The sequence below is a fragment of the Poeciliopsis prolifica genome, unplaced genomic scaffold (genome assembly GCF_027474105.1).
Source record: "Poeciliopsis prolifica strain line A6 unplaced genomic scaffold, Auburn_PproV2 SCAFFOLD020, whole genome shotgun sequence".
NCBI classification, from domain to species: Eukaryota; Metazoa; Chordata; class Actinopteri; order Cyprinodontiformes; family Poeciliidae; genus Poeciliopsis; species Poeciliopsis prolifica.
Window position 1 is genome coordinate 4,534,024 of NW_026562395.1, and position 20,047 is coordinate 4,554,070.

The 20,047-nt window shown below is 42.4% G+C and overlaps 3 protein-coding genes and 2 non-coding genes across 5 annotated transcripts in view; 2 read left to right on the top strand and 3 right to left on the bottom strand.

Moving 5' to 3' along the window:
- ism2b (isthmin 2b) overlaps positions 1-20,047 on the bottom strand; it is a 52,860-nt gene that overhangs the window by 20,724 nt on the left and 12,089 nt on the right. Inside the window, exon 6 of the mRNA XM_055044070.1 lies at positions 17,598-19,674. Coding sequence (XP_054900045.1) covers positions 19,157-19,674 — 518 coding nt within the window. The 3' untranslated portion in view covers positions 17,598-19,156. The remainder of the gene's footprint in view (positions 1-17,597; positions 19,675-20,047) is intronic.
- Positions 419-5,632, bottom strand: LOC129368916 (cholesterol 24-hydroxylase-like). The gene is made up of 15 exons (XM_055044068.1): positions 5,401-5,632; positions 5,237-5,314; positions 4,983-5,064; positions 4,758-4,831; positions 4,536-4,622; positions 3,437-3,575; positions 3,252-3,362; positions 3,013-3,175; positions 2,802-2,867; positions 2,447-2,519; positions 2,282-2,366; positions 2,087-2,197; positions 1,699-1,787; positions 1,496-1,562; positions 419-1,396 (listed from the first exon to the last, which is right to left on the bottom strand). The coding sequence occupies exons 1-15, from the start codon at positions 5,547-5,549 to the stop codon at positions 1,247-1,249; spliced, it is 1,524 nt and encodes a 507-aa protein (XP_054900043.1). The 5' UTR covers positions 5,550-5,632; the 3' UTR covers positions 419-1,246.
- On the bottom strand, positions 6,380-10,796 carry LOC129368917 (cholesterol 24-hydroxylase-like). The gene is made up of 15 exons (XM_055044069.1): positions 10,448-10,796; positions 10,294-10,371; positions 10,112-10,193; positions 9,942-10,015; positions 9,330-9,416; positions 9,022-9,160; positions 8,828-8,938; positions 8,568-8,730; positions 8,058-8,123; positions 7,769-7,841; positions 7,606-7,690; positions 7,381-7,491; positions 7,094-7,182; positions 6,930-6,996; positions 6,380-6,771 (listed from the first exon to the last, which is right to left on the bottom strand). The coding sequence occupies exons 1-15, from the start codon at positions 10,594-10,596 to the stop codon at positions 6,622-6,624; spliced, it is 1,524 nt and encodes a 507-aa protein (XP_054900044.1). The 5' UTR covers positions 10,597-10,796; the 3' UTR covers positions 6,380-6,621.
- trnat-ugu (transfer RNA threonine (anticodon UGU)) lies at positions 10,757-10,829 on the top strand. The gene has a single exon. It is a non-coding gene; the product is annotated as a tRNA-Thr (tRNA).
- On the top strand, positions 11,146-11,228 carry trnal-cag (transfer RNA leucine (anticodon CAG)). The gene has a single exon. It is a non-coding gene; the product is annotated as a tRNA-Leu (tRNA).

Consider the following 20,047-nt stretch of genomic DNA (forward strand, 5'->3'; position numbering starts at 1 on the left):
TTTTGTCAAATTCCTGTTTCGCTGTTTCGGTACTGAATGTTGCACACGTCAGCTAATGTAGCACATTACATGCACAAATATGCACACAGTCTATTCACATTCTGCGCAGTTCACACTCCTATTTTATTTTTGCGTGCTTCATTTTATCTTATTTACACTTATATTTTTGGCATTGGGTAAGAATTTAATTACACAAGGAAACAGATTTTCTTATCTAGAATCGAGAATTAATGTCAACTTCAGCAGCATGAGCAAGTCCTGCACTTACAATGCTCGGATTTTTCACTGTTTATGAATTGTTTCTTAGCAGCAGCCTCTGAAAATTTTATATAACGGTGTCTACATTAAAGCATGAAGTGCAGAAAATGTACAAGCTTCCATTTGCTAAGCTAACTTACTTGAAAATTTCACCGACACGAAAATTATATATTTATTTATTGTAAATTCAAGGGAACAAAAGCAAAACATATGAAGTCAAATATTAGCAAAGGACTGATACACAGAAAAGAGCAAAGAAAAAAAGGCAAAAGGAGAAACTTTGTATGTCTAACATCCAGTTGGGAGGATGTTAGACATCCTCCCAACTGGCTTTAATTGAAACAATCCTTTGTTTCAATTAAAGCAATTTAAGAAACGGTAAAATTAGTTGCATGTTTAAAAATGACAAAATACATGCGGGGGATGTGTTTGTAACCCGGCTTTCGCATGATGCAAATTTGAGTACACATAAAATCACATTAACTGCAACCATGAAACTGGATAAGAAATTGCACTGTCTCAGGAAAAGGAGTGAAAAACTGATTGAATCTTTGGTTTCATCCATTTGTGAACATCAAGCCACAGCGTTTTCATTAGTACATGAGAAAGTGATAAAGTCTGTGGTTTTAGTCCGGACTGAGCAAAACAATCACATGTCATCACTGGTGCACAACTACAGCCTCTGTAATTTGCTGACAGGGTAGATCTGTTTTAAACAGTTCTGAAGTGGAGTTTGCTGTTCAGCTGTGTTTTTTTTTTTTTGTGGTTTTTTTTTTGTTTTCCTTAATGGGCTAACAGCGCCCTCATCTGTTCGTTATCAGTAAGTCAAATTACAGGGATTCAGCCAAAAAAAGAAACTTTTCTAGGTTTTTAAATCGGCAAAAATAGCTGGAAGATTAATGCGTGCACAAACAAATTTTAATACACAAAGAAATTTGCAGACATACATGGATTGCTGTGATTTCCATTGTAAACCTTTTAACGTCGCTCAGTTTTTATGTTTCCTGTGTTTGACGGTGCAGATCACTCCACTCTTTGGCCTCAGAGTGCCAGTGTCCTGGATGTCAAAGGTCTGTCCTGCGATTAGGCTGAAATCGAACCTCTGGAGCAGCTTTGCCATCACCACTTTAGCCTCCATCTGAAAAAACAGAAGTATTTTATTTATTTATTTTTTTCAACTTCGTAGGTACCATTGGTATTTCTTGGTAGCACAACATCTTCACTCCGTCTGACCCACCTGAGCAAAGTTCAAACCCAGACAGGACCGTGGACCCAGAGCAAAGGGATAATAGCAGTAATAGGGCCTTGTAAAACAAGATAAGAGATAATATTTACTTCTTCTTTCTGGCACAAAAAGATGTGCAAAAGTCACACCAAAACAAAAAAAAAAAGAAAAGAAAAACGAAACCCGGCATGATGCGATAATTGTGTATTACTTACTTTGGAGCATCTGGATGAAATCTGTCTGGATCAAATGTCAGAGGGTCCTTGAAGAACTTCTCCATTCTCCCAGTGGTATAGCTGCTAAACTGAGTACAAGAGTGCCAGAATGACGAAAGGGAGACCGTTTTACTTTAAATCCCAGATAAGTACAATGGAGCTTGTGGTTGTTATGAGAGAAAGTGTGAAGAAGTTCAAGTGGTACGAAGACCATTGAAAGGGACTAAAAAGCAGATCCATGAATTCAAGTCACGGTGTGCAAAGTCATAAGTTTAAGTGGAGCCACAAATTCACCTTCATTGCCTGTTGTGATTTTATTGTGCCTTTAGTTTTGCAATGATTCACATTTTTCATGCTAATGAGGTACATTCAGCAGCAAAGGACTCACCATGCAGTTGACTCCTGCAGGTATGCGGATGCCATCGATAGTCATGTCTTCCAGTATGTCACGGGACGTTCCTGGAGCGGTCGGGTAGATCCTCAGAGTCTCTTTCAGCACCTGAGCAACAATTACAGAAACAAACTCGTCAATAAGGATGGAAATTTGATGCTTAAAGAGATAGAAGTAGCAGCTAAAAGTTACCTGTGAGAGATAGACTAGCTTCCCGAGGTCATCGTTGCTTATTTCTTGTTTCATCCCAATGACATCATCCACTTCTTTCTTTGCTCTGTAAAGCATAAACACGGCGTAAACATCATGGCTCACTAACTGTACCACAAGCAATGACAGCTAAGTTTTAGTTTCTACTTCTCGAGGATGTCAGGATGTCTTCCAAGTTCCATGATGCAAAATGCTAGTTGATTGGCTGTTGTTTCTTGACCTAAAAAAGAAAGAGGCGATTTTAGCATAACTGAGTCAAAGCATCACGTTACAACGATCCAAAACTCAATTAGTCAAAAGCCTACTCTAACTCAGTGATTCACTTTAACCCACTTTTGGTGATAATAGCCTATCCCGGTATGCTGACTCAAACCCATAACCCAAACATGAATTGCTAAGTTATCATAGAGGAGAATCAGTCGATATCAAATCTAGGTTTATAATCAACCAAACAGTTTTACGAGTGAAGGAACCACCATGGCAAAGAACCAAAACTCCTCACCAGCAATGAAAAATGTCACAAAATTGTCCAACATGAACTCCTCATCTTCTTCTGTCATGGTTTCCTCTGGAATAGGGAGAAAATGGACAAGTCAACCAACATCCTGGATACTGTCGGAAGTAGCCCACATGCTGAGCTGTGTACAATTGCCCAATGATGAACGTTGCACTGGAGCAACAGTTATTCTTAACATTTATCTTTTCATTCTCACCCGTGGCTGCAGTCTTGATGATCTGTGTGAGGATGTCCTTTGGAACATCCTCCCCGTTTTGCATGGCGGTCTTTCGCTTTTGGATCAGCTGAGCTCCGGTTGTACGCAGCAGGCGACAGGCATCCCTCACTTCGTTCACAAACGTTCGGTTCCTGGGGTTGTACTGGAAGAGCAAACACCAGTTATAGCACCCTCGACCGTCGAAGAGCTCGTCTTTTGCTCTACAACCGAACTGCTACCTCAAACATGACGTCTCTAACGTAGTGCGTCATCCCTTTTAGGCAAGTCTCGATGGCCTTGGGGAAAGGTGAAGTATTCTTTAGGAGGTCTAACTCCATCCCAAAAGCGACCTAAGGGGAAAGACACATTTATCTCTTTAAGCCGGATGGTCAGAGTTTACCTCAGGATTTTTGTTGGATTTTACCTTAGCGATGACATCGAGGGTGACGCAGTTGACAAGTTGAAGCATGTTGGCCTCTTTGTTGCTTTCAGCTAACTCTGAGAGCTTATCCATCAGTTTCTCCGCTCTCTCGTTGAAGGTCCCCATTAGGCCTCTCAAGTACCTGGAAGAAAAGATGCAAACCAAGAAACGTCAGGGACAGACGAAACCTTGCAAACATATTCACGCTGCTTGCATTCCCCCATCCCGTCCCAACTTCTCATCGATGCATTGCTGAGTTTATTGGGGTTAAATGTGATAGACAAACACGGAGCTGTGGATGACAGCAGGAAATTCTAAGAATAAACAAACTTTCAGGCGGTTGAATGAGGGAAGCAACCAAGAGGCCAATGATGAATCTGGATAAGCTAAAGAGATCCAACTCTCAGATGGGAGAATTTGCTGACAAGACACATTATACTGCTGCTCTCTACAAATACGTCCTTCATGAGAGAGTAGCTTAAAGGGGCAGAATAATGTATTTTGTAGGTACAAAGTGCTGTTTTATAGCTGTAAAATTCTGTATATTTAACATACGACTTAAAATAAATTTGACTAGGCGACTTAAAAAAACCTCTGTGTCTTTAAGAGACTGGTGTTCTTTCCGACACTCCGCCTTCGGCACCACAACGCTTCCCTGGAAGCGTTGTGGTGGAGAAGTAGTTCACGGAGAAGTAGTTCACCTGGTGAGCTCAGCAGACTCACAGTTCCAACAGGTGTTTGCTAATTCTGACTAGTCTGGAGGAGAAGCTGAAGTTCAGCTGCAGGGCGCAGCTTCAAGGAGGAGCTTTGTGGAAATGGGCGGGGCTTTGTGGGAGCAAGCGTTTGGTCACTGCCGAATGGAATCAGACCAACGCTAAAAATATGATTTTGAAGACAGGATAACATTATAAAGTGACAGAAGCTAAATAAGCCATGAGAAGTTGGAAATATGAAACGTGGTGGTGGTGGCAAGGGGGCACAAGAGGGAGATTGGTTGAGGTCTATCCAAAAAAAATAAATAATTAAAGTGAATGTTTTGTTCTCTTATGCCTGAATACAGTTATTCAAAGATCAAATAATAAACAGAGACTGAATGACTCACAAGCTGCTGAAGGCGGGGTCCATGATCCGGCGCTGTTTGTACCACATGTCATGATCCCGAGCTGTTATCAGGCCATTGCCAAAAAGCCTGTAAAAACCAAAGGATTAGCTTCAATGTAATGCTTTCAACTTCTGGTCCACAAACTAAACGGATAACAGCACCAAATTTATTTATTTATGTGTTGTTGTTTTTTTTCTTATGTTCGATGAATGTAAGAACAACCTTTGACCAAACAGATTGAAGAGCCTTTTGTAGACAAATTTGTCCTTGGGGTACTTTGGGGACATCAGGATTTCCTGAAACAAGAACCAATGAAATACAGGATAAATACAGATTTACCTACTTCTGGTTTCACACTCGCAGAGACACGCCTCCACTGTTCCTGAACTCTCACACCGTTTCTCTTGCAACACACACGCACACACACACATTCACACACATATTCACCTTTGTTGCTTCGGGACAGGTCACGCACACAGTAACGTAATGGAGAAAATTTAACCTGTAAACATGTCCGTAAGTCTCAGACCTGAAAATGACATGTTAATAATTTATTATTTTTTTTGTTGTTGTTGAAGAAAGCACACATGTAACTAAAGTCCTTCAAACTGTAAACCGATTAGAGATTTTCTTTTAGAGAAACAGACATTTTCCCGGAAAGCTGAGTGGACCAGAGTTCTGTGTGAACTTCCTGTGCTTACCATTCCAGGAACTTGTCATGAACTAGTCCATCTTTTTTCATAATCCTCAAAAGGATTTGCGAGTGGCCCATGAAGAAGCTGTGTGCAAAAAGGAAAAAAAAGAGGAAGTCAGAGGAAATGTTTTGCAGAGACCGGTAGCAAACACCGAACCCGCTTGGCTCTACCTGTTCCTCGGCGGCCCTGGTATGTGGTCATATTTCATGTGAATGTGCCTGATGTACAGACAGTAACCCAGGAAGGCGACGACGAGCAGACAGCACAGCAGGATGAGGGCTTTGCCAAGCAAACCCAAGAGGAGGTGGAAAACAGCCATTTCCCCAAACTGAGCGAAGAGCTTGCTGACGGAGAGTGAAAAATGATCCAAAATCCAGGTCACTCCCTCTGAACTCTGATTCAGAAATAAGTCTAATCAAAGTTCACGCTGCATTTCAAGTCAGGCAGGTGGTGCTGTAGAGAGCAAATCACTTCAGCGATCAGATATGACGTGGAATTTCCTCTTCTTGTTCAGTTTACTAGATGAAGAGGTTTTGGGAGAGGCAACATTTGGGAATTTTCCACAGCCTTGTTCTGAAAGCACATTTGCCTCCTACGTTTCCCACTCATGTTAAATTTGAACTTGATCCTTCTTTTTTCAAAAAAGCATCATAAATGACACACATTTAATCAATAGATACATGCCATAATGTTCCAGAGTTTAGTGCACAATCATTGACAAGTTTTTCAAATTTTCAGTCAAAAAAGAATTTAACAATGAGTCTGAAACCACAATTTTTGTTCCTTTCAGCCTTCTTGCTCAAAGTTTGCTGAAAAAAAACGAAAATAACCTGCAGTTGATCCTTTTATTTGTATTCCCAAAAACATTTTTTTTTTTTTTTTTTTAGATTAAATTGACCTTTTGCTAGAAAGTTATTCACCGAGCGCTTCCTCGTGTTCCAGTATCTTTATGACCGAAATTTGCTCATGTAAACTTAGGGGACTGTGCAGTAGCGGTCAAAAAAGATTTCCATGATAAAGTCAAAATGAAATCCTTACCTCATTCTGCTGACACGTGTGTACACTTTCAGAAAAATCTAAACTCAGCAGACAACATAGAAAAAAAAACTTTGACCACATGGAAAGAAATCAAAGAGTGCATTTAATCAGTTACCACAACAGTGAGTTTTATTGATGCGTCCTGATAGCATTTCATATGTTGCTGTTAGAGGCACAAAAGGTGTAGCATTGTTGAAAATATTAATTAAATAAAGACAAGTTATTTTTTCACTTTACATAAAAACACTCCTTAATCACAACAATAAAAGTGCAAGAGTCTGAGGCAGGAGAAGAAACCTAACAGTCAGGATTATTTTTCATTTGATTTTAGTAGCAGAAACTTTTAGCGTCGCTTAGTTTTTATGTTCCCTGTGTTTGACGGTGCAGATCACTCCACTCTTTGGCCTCAGGGTGCCTGTGTCCTGGAGGTCAAAGGTCTGTCCTGGGATGAGGCTGAAATCGAACCTCTGGAGCAGCTTTGCCATCACCACTTTAGCCTCCATCTGAAAACAAACCGAGTCTGTTTGAGCCGGGACGGCACATTTCGCCGTGTTACGATCTGTCATGCGGATCTGAATGAAAGCGCTGACGAAAGAGAAAAGGTTCAAGGGGTGTAAATCAGCGAGGTGTAGTTTTGTTCTGCTGTTCTGTCAGAACCCACCTGAGCAAAGTTCTTTCCCAGGCATGACCGTGGGCCGAGGGCAAAGGGAAAGTAGCAGTAATAGGGTCTTGTGAAAAGAGAAGAGAGAAAACATGTCCTCCTTTCTCGAAAAGAAATGTAAAGTTGGCATCGTGTTACGTCTGTTTTTATTTTTTTCAACTTACTTGGGAGCATCTGGATGAAATCTGTCTGGATCAAATTTAAGAGGCTCTTTAAAGAACTTCTCCATCCTCCCCATTGCATAGGAGCTCAGCTGAAATATCACACGAAAGTCAATCGTTTGTCGTGAGAAAGTACCAGTTGTAAGTTTGTTTTCTCTTACAGTAAATGTACTAACACATTTGCACAAGAAACTAGACCAAAAATACTTGGTAAGATTGTTGTATACTATATCTGACGTATCAGCTATACCAGATATATATATCGTGGATCTGACATATCAGAGACTCACCAAGCAGGTAAAACCTCCAGCCAGATGGAGGCCGTCGATGATCATGTCTGTGTGGATATCCCGAGACGTGCCTGGAGCCGTCGGGTAGATTCTCAGCGTCTCTTTCAGCACCTTCAGTGTCAGATGTGAACTCTTCATATTGAATAAACCACTTAAACGAGATTGCGTGTTGATTCACTAAAACACAGTGAGGAGGTGTTTAGGCATCCAGAGTCTCTCGCGTACCTGTGAGAGGTAAACTAGCTTCCCCAGGTCATCGTAGCTTATTTCTTGTTTCATCCCGATGACATCGTCTACTTCTTTGGTCACTCTGAAAATTATGAACATTATTACAAAAAATAAACTTGCTTTACCCAATATTGCAAACTTTTTTTTCTTTTATCCTTACTTATCCAGTATTTCAGGATGTCTTGCCAGTTCCATGATGCAAAATGCGAGCTGATTGGCCGTCGTTTCTTGACCTAAACACCAAGTTTCAAAGTAAACACTCTACGTTGTAAGATGTGTGCTCGTATAAGGTCAAACGTAGATGCATGGAAGAGAGAAAAAAATGTGTATCAAAAAAGAGGAAAAAGGTTGCAGGATGGAAGTGTGCAGATGATGCTACAGCACCCCCTAGTGGATAGTGATGAATGAAATACATTTCTTGCACCAAGAAAAAAGAACACAAAACTTACCTGCAATAAAAAATGTGACAAAGTTGTCCAACATAAACTCTTCATCCTCTTCAGACATATTTTCCTCTGCAGTAACAAAAGCAACAGACATGTCAGCCATAAGTCAACCCTGGCATGTGTTGTTTAGGAAAAAGACGTTTTTATCCGCTCGATCTGGAAACAGCGACTAACAAAAATTCTTTACGAAATGGCTGGTTCATGCAGAAACCAAAATACTGTAAGAGGTGGAGGAGTTACTGAAGGCGGATGAGTTTAAGTACCTGAGGTCAAAGCAATGTCAAGAGAGCTGTAACTGAAGCTCTCCTTTGCAAGAGAGACAAGCATTGTCTAGAAACAATGCCGCTAACGTGAGAATATAATGCTAAGGACAGGGTGAGATAGAGGAAGATAGTGACCAAAAGAAGGGAGCAGTCCAAAGATGAAGGATTAAAAAGAAAGCAGTGTGGATTCACACAATTTGTAAAGCCAAATAACTCTACATCTCATCCTTCACCGAGACCGGATCACCACCTGCGGCAGCAGTTTTAATGATCTGAGTGAGGATGTCCTTCGGGACGTCGTCTCCGTTTCGCATGGCCGTCCTTCTGTCGCGGATCCACTGAGCTCCGGTGGTGCGCAGCAGGCGACAGGCTTTCCTCACCTCGCTGATGAACGGCCAGTTCTTTGGTTTGAACTGGAACGGCAGAATCAGTTTCACTTTGATGTAAGGCGGGGGGAGGGGAGTGGGTTTGTTCGCACAAACTCAATTTGAAACAAATCTAAAGCGTTACCTGGAATAAAGAGTCTCTGACTTGATACACCATCCCTTTCAGACAAGTCTCGATGGCTTTGGGGAAAGGCGAGTTGTTGGAGAGGAGATCTAAATCAACTCCAAACGCAACCTGGAATATATTAAAGCAACGCATATTTACAACGACAACAGTATAGTCTTACGTCGAAGGAGAGGATTTAATACAGTCGCTACCTTAGCGATGACATCGAGCGTGACACAGTTGACAAGTTGAAGCATGTTGGCCTGTGTATTACTGTCAGCTAAATCAGAGAGCTTATCCATGAGTTTCTCTGCTCTTTCATTGAAGGTGCCCATTAGGCCTCTCAAGTACCTGAAAGAAAAGCTTCAGACTGAGAAACGTCCCATGAAGAAGACGCCGGGAAAGCCTCTCAGGCTTCTTGTCACCAGACAGAAGGACAAATCGAAACCGGAGAGACGTGTTGTGCAAAATGAACTGGATAAGTGACTGGTTCTGGGTACCAGTTCAGAGACTAACTTACAAAGTGCTAAAAGCAGGGTCCATGATGCGCCGTTGTTTGTACCACGACTCATGATCGATTGCCGTGACCAGACCGGTGCCTAAAAACCTGGGCGAAAGGAAACGGCAAGAATATCATTTGAAATGTAAATAACCACAAACTTTAATGTATTGTAAAAGATTTGAAATGATGGGGAAGAACAAAGTCGGATCAGACGAGACCGAAATTATTCTTTCTTCCAAGAAGTGTGATTAACAATTTCAGCATCTGACGTGCAAAGCTGGTAAGAGACGTAGGACTTACAGCTGTAATTGCAGCAACAGGAAGTTTGTCATAACCTCTGGCCTAATGTTTGCGCCTTGTGTTCACTAGCGTTCTTTAAAGCAACCCTCTGAGACTTTAAAGTAGCAGTTTGTACATTTACTCTCCAGGTATTTTACCAATTACGCGACTTCTGAGGTGAATTGGTTGTACCGGATTTCATTTTGCGGTGTCCAAGTGCAGCGGACTATTCACACAAGCGCGCCACACTTCTAAGATTGTTCTTAAACAGTTTTAGTCAAACCAGTTTAACAGTTTGATTCTTTCTTTGGTGTGCATGCAAAAAGATACAAGAGACAATAATAATGGTACCTTTGGCCAAAGAGATTAAACAGCCGCTTGTAGAGGAATTGGTCCTTGGGATACTTGGGGGACATCAAGATTTCCTGAAATTGAAAAATAAATGTATGACTCTGTGTGATTGAATCTATACAAAGTGTTAAAATGTAGAAGAAGGATTTGGTTGTATCTAATGTTTTTACCTTGGTGGCCTCTGGACAGGTCACAACAAGGATAATGTAATGCAGGATGTTCATTCTGTAAACGGGCCCATAAGTCTCGGCCCTGCGAACGACAAAGAATTGATGTAAGTAAGTTTGAAAAAGAAACAAACAAACAATAAAAAAAAAATCAAGAAATAATAATAATAAAAAAATAGACATACCACTCCAGAATTGTGTTGTGTACAATTCTGTCATTTTTCATAATGGTCACCAGCGTCGGCGAATGTCCCAACAAGAAACTTCAAGGGACAAAAAACAAGGAGTTGCGGCTCGTTGTCGAAAGCTAATGCTAACGTTCCCACGAACTTGGCTTACCTGTTCCTCGGCGGCCCGGGAATGTGGTCATATTTCATATGGATGTATTTCACATAAAAACAGTAGGCGAGAAACGCAACGAGAAGACAAACGAGGAGCCATGTCGCAACTGTTGCGCCGACACTCAAAAGTACAGCAAACACTGCCATAAATGCTACTTTCAGCGACGAGCAGGATTTATCTCAAATATCGCAGAGGGGCGATAAATGGTTAGTTCCTGGTTAGTCCTCAAGGAATTATATAAGACCAGTGTATGGCCTCGCTTTCTGCTGTTCATTACGCTACGTGACGCACGATGGCGGTGTGGTAGGCTCCATAGCTCAGTGGTTAGAGCACTGGTCTTGTAAACCAGGGGTCGCGAGTTCGATCCTCGCTGGGGCCTGCATGGTTTCATCTTTTCTTCAAACGGGTGTAGAAAGTTTTTTTTGAGTTTTCTATTTTGTGAAAGCACTCATAAGAGTCCTGCATTGTTCCTGACCGTTTTCGTTGGAAGGTATGCTTATTTCTATTGGTTTATTTATTCATTTTTAATTTTTATTGTATGCTCTGCTGGGACAAGCAAACTCCCCTTCCCTTTGGGGATCAATAAAGTATAATCTTATCTCACTAAACAAAGAAATTATCTGGGACTACGAGGCAAAAGTCTGAGATTTGTAAAGTCCTAGATGACTTTATGAAAATGTACAACGGCATATTACGTCAGGATGGCCGAGCGGTCTAAGGCGCTGCGTTCAGGTCGCAGTCTCCCCTGGAGGCGTGGGTTCGAATCCCACTTCTGACAAATACTTTTTGCTACTATATCCAGTAACTGGGGGAAAAAAACCATGTAACTTTCACATAAAATGTACACTTCAGCTCATTCTGCACATGACGCAGGGGACAATTTCAGCTTTTAGGTGGTCTGATATTGCCAACGACAGCATGCAATTACGTAGAGAGACGTGCCTCATGCATAATTTCCGTCCAATTTATCACTGGGCTGGTGAAGCTGACAAACCCAGTTATAGCTCATGCAATTGCACACATCTCCAAAGATGCTGAAACCCCCCCCAAAAAAACACACAGAGTAATTGTCTGAGTCAGCCCAGAATATTACACATACTTGCAAAAGAAGAGCAGGAAAGGAAATGGACCAGGCGATGCAAATAAACATTGCAATTCCAATTTGCAATTTAGTTTTGCTCTTGTGAATGTATTGGTTGAACACTGGGTGGATTCTTAAATGGTAAAAAAAAAACCCAAACAAACTAAGGAGCAATGATGGAGATACATGATGGAGATAGAAGGAAAGTTGCTGTTTGACCCATTAACTGATTCCTCGCTTGTGGAAGAGCATGTATTAATACATGGAACAACTTTCTGACGGAACATGTGGCCACTCAAGTGCTAAACAGTGTCAAGTGTGACACACAGTGTTTGCTGATCCATGCCTTCCAGCTCAATGCGTCACTTCAACACACAATCACAGGGACACACACAAGTCTTCAGTTTCTGATGCCACACATACAGAATTATAGTGATCATAAATAACTCACTAATTATATGTGAAGTACTTTAAGGACACATTAGCTGCACTTACTCATGGAGACCAGAAGGTGGCGGTGTACCATTCTCCCTTTGCTGTCCTCTTCTTGAACTGGCTGGAAGAAAGGTGTGCATGCAGGCAGACCGGATCATAACGTGTCCTCTTGTCAAAGCGCACCTGTGTGTTGCGATGAGGCATTCGTTCCCTCCATTTCCTTTCAAAACAAGAGGATTATTCATATTGATCTAAGACAAGACGTAAGAGATTCCTGCCTTGATCTCGACCACCGCTTTCTTCCAATTCTGCTCAGCCCCATGCAGCCTCTTCAGCTTTTATGGCCGCCTCATACCTGCACATATTGGCCGCAATAACTTTTAAGCTTGTCTGCATTCTTATCTTGAAAAAGATGGAGCAGTCATATTTCTGGTCCAGGGCCTTGGCTCCGTGCGAGCACTGCAGGCTACGGGGGCTGTTTGATGTTGTTATGACTGGCTGGCTGCCGCCACAGAACCGAATGCAGGCAGCCGACCCCCAAACCTCCCCAACGCTCCCCCCACCTCAAGTCCAAATGTACTGTGTTGGCCCTTCTTTTGATTATATTATCAACAGAGAGAACTAGTTGGAGAAAATTAAGACTCCCTCTGGACACGAGTAAACAAACAAAAGTTTGTAGAGTCTGGTCCATCCAAGGAATGCAAGTTATTCAGACTCCTCTGGGGATATTGATGTTCAGTGTCGAGTGTTAGGGTTATCATACTCAGGGTTGGTCTTCTTCTTCAAACAAAAAAAAACCCAGAAAAACAAAACTGCCACGGCTTGAGGTGGGGAGTTTGGACAAAACAAGCAAACAATACAAAAGAAATGATCCAAATGTTCTAAAAGTACAAAAAAGTCGTCAATTGCCGCTTCGGTTGCAGCGAATCGACAGAGGATGAAGCACATGAAAACCACTCTAACAGGTTTAGACACGGCCTTTCACTGGTCAGGCTTGGGGACCAATTGGTTTGGTTGAGAGTCCACTGGTAATGGTTTCTGAACGAGCTACGTTGCTAACTGTAGCTCACACATGCACACGCTCCTCAGTCTCTTGCGACTGTCAAAATATTCCCCAAACATACGTACGTGCGCTAATATCTCAATGCCTTAATGCCTTAATGCCTCTCATGGACATTTCAGGTGACATGCCAACCCAAAGTAGTAGAGAATCAGGAAATACTGGGAAGAGTGATGCACGATTTAATGCCTTTATTGCTTTGTAGAATCACCTTTCACTGCCGTTGCAGCTGCAAGTCGTTTGTTGTGTGTCTCTAGCAGCTTTTGCACATTTACACACTGAACTTGCTGCCCATTCTTCAATGGAAAGCAGCTGAACCCCAGTCATTCCTCCCGAGACTTCCCACGCGTTCTTGATTAAATTTCGCTCTGGACTTTGACTTGACCATTCTTGCCCAAACATTTTCAAAGCGCGGGGTTTTATTTCATAGCCCAGCTCGGTTTCAAACTTTCTCCCTGCCGCGTTCCTTGGTCTTCTTGATGCTGTTCACTAATTCTCTCTTTGTGGCCCTCAGTGAAACAGCTTTAAACCAAGAGGAAATTGAATGGCACGGTTAATTCAACGGCTCAGTTCTTTTGGCTTCTATTCTTTTGGTCTGTTACATAAAATCCCAATGTAATATGTTTACATTTGTGGTTATTATGATTTGACAAAAGGTGAAACAGTTCAAAGAGGATAGGTCAGTTCGTGGGTTAGGGGCCACAGCAAACCACAGAATAGCTAAAATCCGCTAATGTTTTGGACCCCCTCAAAAAACGCCCCTATGTTTCAATATGTCTGAACGTCTACTAATACGTCTTTGCGCCATTGCAAAAGCTAGCGTCCACGGTCTGTCTGTCTTTTGGGGATGAAGCCAAATGAATGGTGCTCGTCGATTGACAGCTTTGCCAGCCAATAGTGAGTCAGGTGGCGTTGTATTTCAGTGGTTAAGCATATCAGACCCACACACTCTTTCCAATATTTTTGATATTCTCAAAGAAAAAAGAAAAAAGTGTCATCATTTTGAGCCTCATGTCTTATAAATGCAGTTCACACACAACTGGAGATTCTTAAGAAGAAATAAACAAACGTCACAAATCTCCTTCCTTGACCATTTCTGAATGTAAGATGCACTTTCAGTGATTTTACTGTCATTGGACATTTGCCAAGTATGTCAAAAAAAGAAAGAGAGAAAAAAAAACAAGAACCTCCCTAAAAGCTATAGTTATTGCAGCTTCTTTCTTTCTGGCGATCTCCCGAACAGTAGCTGCGTTTTTAAGATTAATGCTGCTGATCATTCCAGAACCAGGAGTTCCTCAATGTCAAGTGGGTTAAGGAATGGGATAATTCAAGCTGGAGATAATCCATTAAGATCCTAAAGCATTTGACGTTCCCATGTAGACGAAGCTGCTAAAACGCAAATATGAATTCGTTTACATCCACAAGCGCGTGTGTGTGTGTGCGCTTTTCCACGATTTCGAACCAACCTCCGCAGGTCAGTGTCTGTGCGGCGTCGCGGGAGCGGCTCGCCGTCAGGCTGCAGTTTGCAACAGGAGTAGGGGGCCACGCCGTGCGTGGGGGTCAGGCGCCCAGAGGAAATATCGTGTTCCTGCCAGCCTACAAAAGCAAACACATCCGTAACCACCAGTGGCTGGCACCGGGCCGCAGCCACCGGCGCTCAACTGAAGAGGTGAATCATTGAACCGCCATGAGCCGCAGAGCCCCACGTTAGAAATTTTGACTCATTGTTCAGCCTTCTTGTTGTTGTTGTCTTTGCATCTCTCTGTAAAAAAACCAAAACAACCCCCCCCCCCAAAAAAAAAAACTAAACTCCCCGCTTCACTCAGTGCGTCAGATAACATCTCAGCCACGGTGTTTCCAAACCACCCCCTTTTTCTTTCATGCCCCTCGTTCGCCTCCCTATTTTCTCTCTCTCTCTCTCTCTCTCTCTCTCTCTCTCTCTCTCTCTCCCTCTCTTTCTCTCTCCCTCTCTCTCTCTCTCCTCGCCTTTTCCCCTGCTCTGACTTTCCCCTCCGTCTACACATCTGTGGTTATTTATCTGTTATTCTGTGGCAGCAATGTGGTCAGCATCTGTCTGGCTCCCCTTCACTCACTACCCCATTTGTAGTCCGCGTCAGAACCGCATGGGGGACGGAATTAAGCCTGTTGTTGTTCATTTAAAAGCAAAAAAAAAACAAAACAAAACAAACAAAAAAACTGCAGCGGGACAGGTACGACTCATAGTTTTTTTTTTATAGTTTGTGCATGTACCTCTAATTGCGGGCCAAAGGGGACGGTAAGAGAAGAACGGATGTCATGACCATCTGAAAGTAGAGCATTTGAGAGCACTGTTTGCATTGCCTGACCTTTCACTCTGACCTTTCATCTTAGAATCTCAAGGTTGTTTGATCCTCTAGAAAGAGTGTAGCCTCGGACAACGTTGTGGCCGGCGTAGGGTCCACCGAGAAACCACATGGATGTAAGTTAAGGCATGAAGGGGCTTAAGAGCAGCTGAATTTTGGCCGACATTGTCCCAGCATCGTCACGTTTGAAGATTTGTCGCTTTCATGAGCCACCAGAAGAAGCCTCCCCCCGCACCCCCAGAGTGCAAGGCCGTGGGGTGGTTGACCGATGACTCGAGCACACCAAATAAACCTGGCGGGGGGAAAAACCCGCTGCAAGGACGGAATCAGCGATTGCATTCCCGGTCTGCCAGTTTGCAAAGGGATGCGACCAGCCTCCTGTTATTTTCCGGATCCGTTGCATGTGGAAAAACGTAGCTTTGACGGGAAAAGATTACAGGCTCATTCTGATTACTTCTCATCAGAGCGGGCATTAACTCACAAAACCACTAACTGTTTTTTTTTTTTTTCGGAGCTTTCCAGTTTCCATCAGTTCTGTGCAGCGGATAGACCGAGCAACATGAAACACGGACCTTTCTTTGGCTTCCTACGTTGTGGTTTCTCATTAAATCGCATTCGGTGGAACAAACGATGTTAAAAGGGGCACGCACTTATGTTTTTTATCAGAATTTAACTGTAACTAATCTGTTGGTGTGTTTTTTTTTTTTTTTTTAGTAAATTGTCGGTCTGATGATTGTTAGGGCTGTGACGGTGTTTGTTCTGGAGCTCAAAAACAATCCAGCATTTTGCTGATCAGCGTTTGCACTACATGTACCATCTCGCGCAGGACGCAACACTCTTCGATGACGAAGTTGCCACTGTGGGAAGCTGCTTGGCATTACCGACCCTGGCTGGTGGCCCAGCAGGTTGAAAACGTTAAAGTCTCGTCTTTTCTGCAATCACCAGACGCACCGTACTTATTAAGTCGCATCACAACACTCTTCAGTGCTGAAGCTGTTACAATTCAGTTTACAATTTTTAGTATTACTGAGGTGACTAAATCGGAACCAATGGGTTTTTCAGTTAGGTAAGGTCTGACTGCTGAGAAAATATCATTGTTTTTCTGATCAGTGAATGAACCATAGATGCGCCAGGTTGTGAGAACCACGACACTCTTTCTCAACGGGAAGAAGACGCAAAGTTAGTGATTTTCAGTGTTGCTCAGGTGTTTAAGTCAAAAGTTGCAAGAAGGTACAGAAAATATTATTTTCTATTTGGCCAGTTGGCTTTTCTGTCAGGCTATTGCAGTGGAAAATAGACTTTGGCGGGCGCTGGTCATTTTGCTTTTGTGGTTTTGGCCGTGTCACACACGACTTTTTCAACTTACAAAAGTTTATGTCTGCCGCGGTTCATCAATTCTGACTTGAGGACGTTTTGTTGAACTAGCGAAGGAGGAGAATTAACCCACAGCAGGATTCAGGAGGAGCTGACTGTTTTATTCTTTTGAGCTTTAAATGTCTTGTTTTTTTTTTTATTGAACATTCAAAAGCCGATTTCAAGTCCAGCTCTGCATCATCCAGGCAAAACACTCAAAGACTACTGTTCACACTCGGCTAACCAAGCTAATTGCTAACATAAGACGCTAAGCCAGTTTTAAACAGAAGTCTCTGTCTTTGTTTTGAAATAGTAACTCTCTGTTTTACGGCGACTTCTGTCTCACGTTTGTTCGGAAAATTGTCCTGGAAAATTCGACTCAGCAAACTGGAGGCGATTTGAAATCACCTTTGTCTGAGGTGTGATAAAAGAAAACACATTAAGATGTCAGATGATGAATGCAAACTCTTTATATATATTTTTTTATATATATTTATATATTTCTTCAGTATAATTGCAACGACATATCCATAGAGCAGTCCAACAACAACACAACAACACAAAAAAACCAAAAAAAAAACCTGAAACACAGACACACTGTTTGCTGTTTAAAAGTGTTATGAGGCAAAAACGCTTCCCTTGTAACCGGACGCCTTCATTTGTTCAATTCAATTAGTGCACCATGCTGAGTGTAGAGACAGTTCAAAGCTTCAGCAAATTTAAAAACAAAACAGGACAGACAAATAAATACTGTACAGCACCATAATATGTAATACTAGACCCAGAAATCACAAGATGATCATGCTTTATATATATATATATATATATATATATATATATATATATATATATATATATATATATAAAACTTCTTACGTTATGAAACTTCATGAAATAACGCAGCATTTCTGTTGAGCTTACCTTCACAATAACAAAATTGTTAATAAATGGCAAAAAAAAAAAACATAAAACAACAAAGTCAAATAAAATAAAGTGCCTTACTTTAAAATCGGCTATTTCAAAGTACAAATGCCTGTATGCGTGTAGAGGCAGAATTCCTGAAAAGAGGTTTGTTGCAAATATCCGTGGAAGAAGACTGGATAGAAAGGACAAGCCCAGCGGTCACGTTTTATCACAAAGCTGAAACATGTTTGGCCACAGGTAGAAATGATACTTTTTTTTTTTAATATCATGCACCATACATAATGGCTAAAGCCTGAAATATTTGGTCGTACCGACTTGTTCCTGTTGCCAGTACCAATATCCTGTGTCAGCAGACTTCATGACTTTATTTAGGGAGGAATGTCTTTTCTATCCAATCCGGTTCAATCGAGCAGCTTGAAGGAATTAACCAAACGTTAAAGGATCCAAATGCCTTCTGAAAAAGCGATGTCAGTTCATCGCTTTCTATCTGGATTACACATCGACTAATTCTTGCCCCAAGATGCTTCTGTACAAGATCCACAAAGTGTCCACTTGATGAGGTAAATGAACCGATTTCATTTAGCATGATCAGTAAGACCCCCCCGTCCCCTGAGAACATTGTAGAGACACACCTACATGCACAATCTAACCATTGCCCAACCTGCTCAACGACTACATCTGCACGGTAGAGATGTGGAGGCTGGATTTACACTGGCACCAACAGCCTGATTTGTATCTCTTTGGCACCCGGGTTATGTATTTTTCCTGGTCGTGAAAGGAAACGGCTGAAATCGAGTAAGCGCCACAAAACGTTTCAAATGGAATGGGATTTTTCGGGATCATATCCGCCTTAGGGCCTTTCTCGTAATGCTCTCTAACAAGTCTCACAAGGTCAATCGATTGTGAAAAGTCGCTTCGCCTTTCGAATCACTCATATTCAGATCCATGTTCTTTAATAGTTTGCAGTTGTGATGGAGGAAAAAAAAGAGCACAGAATGCGTGTGTTGTCTTTTGGATCTGCGTATCCATTTGTTAAAGTCCTTGTAAAGTCAGAGGGTTTTTACGTTGGAGCAGCGTTAAGATGATTGATTAGCTAACCGTACCTTTGTTTGTATCTTGAAAAGGACCACTTTATTAACATAGCATTTAAACTTTTACGAAGCAATGTAGGATTTAGGCCTTATGTTATCATCCAATATTAGGCAATAATAGGAAAAAACCAGCCTCAGAGGGAAGGAACTTTAGAAAGAAGCAAATTGATACAACACCAAATGAGTGGGAAAATGAAAACCAACCATTTCCCCCCCCCTCATCCTTTCATGTAAATCTGTTGGCCGAGCCTGGAGACAAGACAATGATGCTGAGGCTCAAAGCTCAAAATCACAAATGAAAATGTTCTTTGAGGGTTTTGCATGATTAATAGCGCTTGTGTGGCTTTAAGGTAATATTTATTATTTAGCAGAGGCTGTTTCATCATAAATTAGGACTGTAGTTGTTTTGGCTGTAGTAACTTAGTACTCTCTGGCCTCTTCAAGTTCATTCATAAACACGTCTTCATGGGGGTTTTCTGGGCAACTCAGTCCGTTATTCGGCGGCCGGACCCCGTGGAAGCGACTCCAGTCCCCTTTGCACAGGATCCAAGGCAGGACGTCCACCTTGAAGTGCAGCTCCTGCGAGAACTCGGTGCTGATGAGGTTCGGCGTGCCCGCGCCCTTCCCCCGCGTGATCAGGCGCCCGCGGTCGCTGTAGCAACAATGCTGCGCCGCCAGAGTGGACGAGTCGCTGGAAAGCGCCGAGCGAATGCAGCTGCGCGCCGAGGGCTTGTAGATGTCTAGCCGCTCCGTCGGGCCGCTGGCGTCGCGCCAGCGGAAAGGCCGCCCTTGAGTCTCGTCGTACAGGCTCACCACGGTGTACGCCGCTTCGGACGGGTACGAGCAGGGGCAGCTGGGCAGCTCGGACAAGACCTGCTGCAGATACCTCTGGAGAAAGTCGCTCTTGCAGTTCAGCCACTTCTCACAGCTGTCCACATCTGTCGGGAAAGAGAACAGGGGAAGCAAAGCCGTGTCTTTAGTAGTTTACAGGAGGCTTTGCTGATAGAATGAACAGGTGCCAGAATGGAGCCAAGCTGAAATCTTATGGGTGCCTTTCCTAAACCTTTATGTCACAGTTCAGAACAAGAATAATCTGCTTTCTCGAGGGAAATTATATCAGCTATGTAGTATCGTGACTCACTACCCAACAATCCCAATGCTTCTTCACAACGTCTGAGTAATGTTATTTGGATTTTTGGAGGTAAACCAAAACGACGTACTGGATAATTGTGAAGTGTTAACTGACCTTCTAACAACTACAGCTTCAAGTCTTTAAGGGTAAGTCTTTATCAGTGATGCAGCATTTAGGTT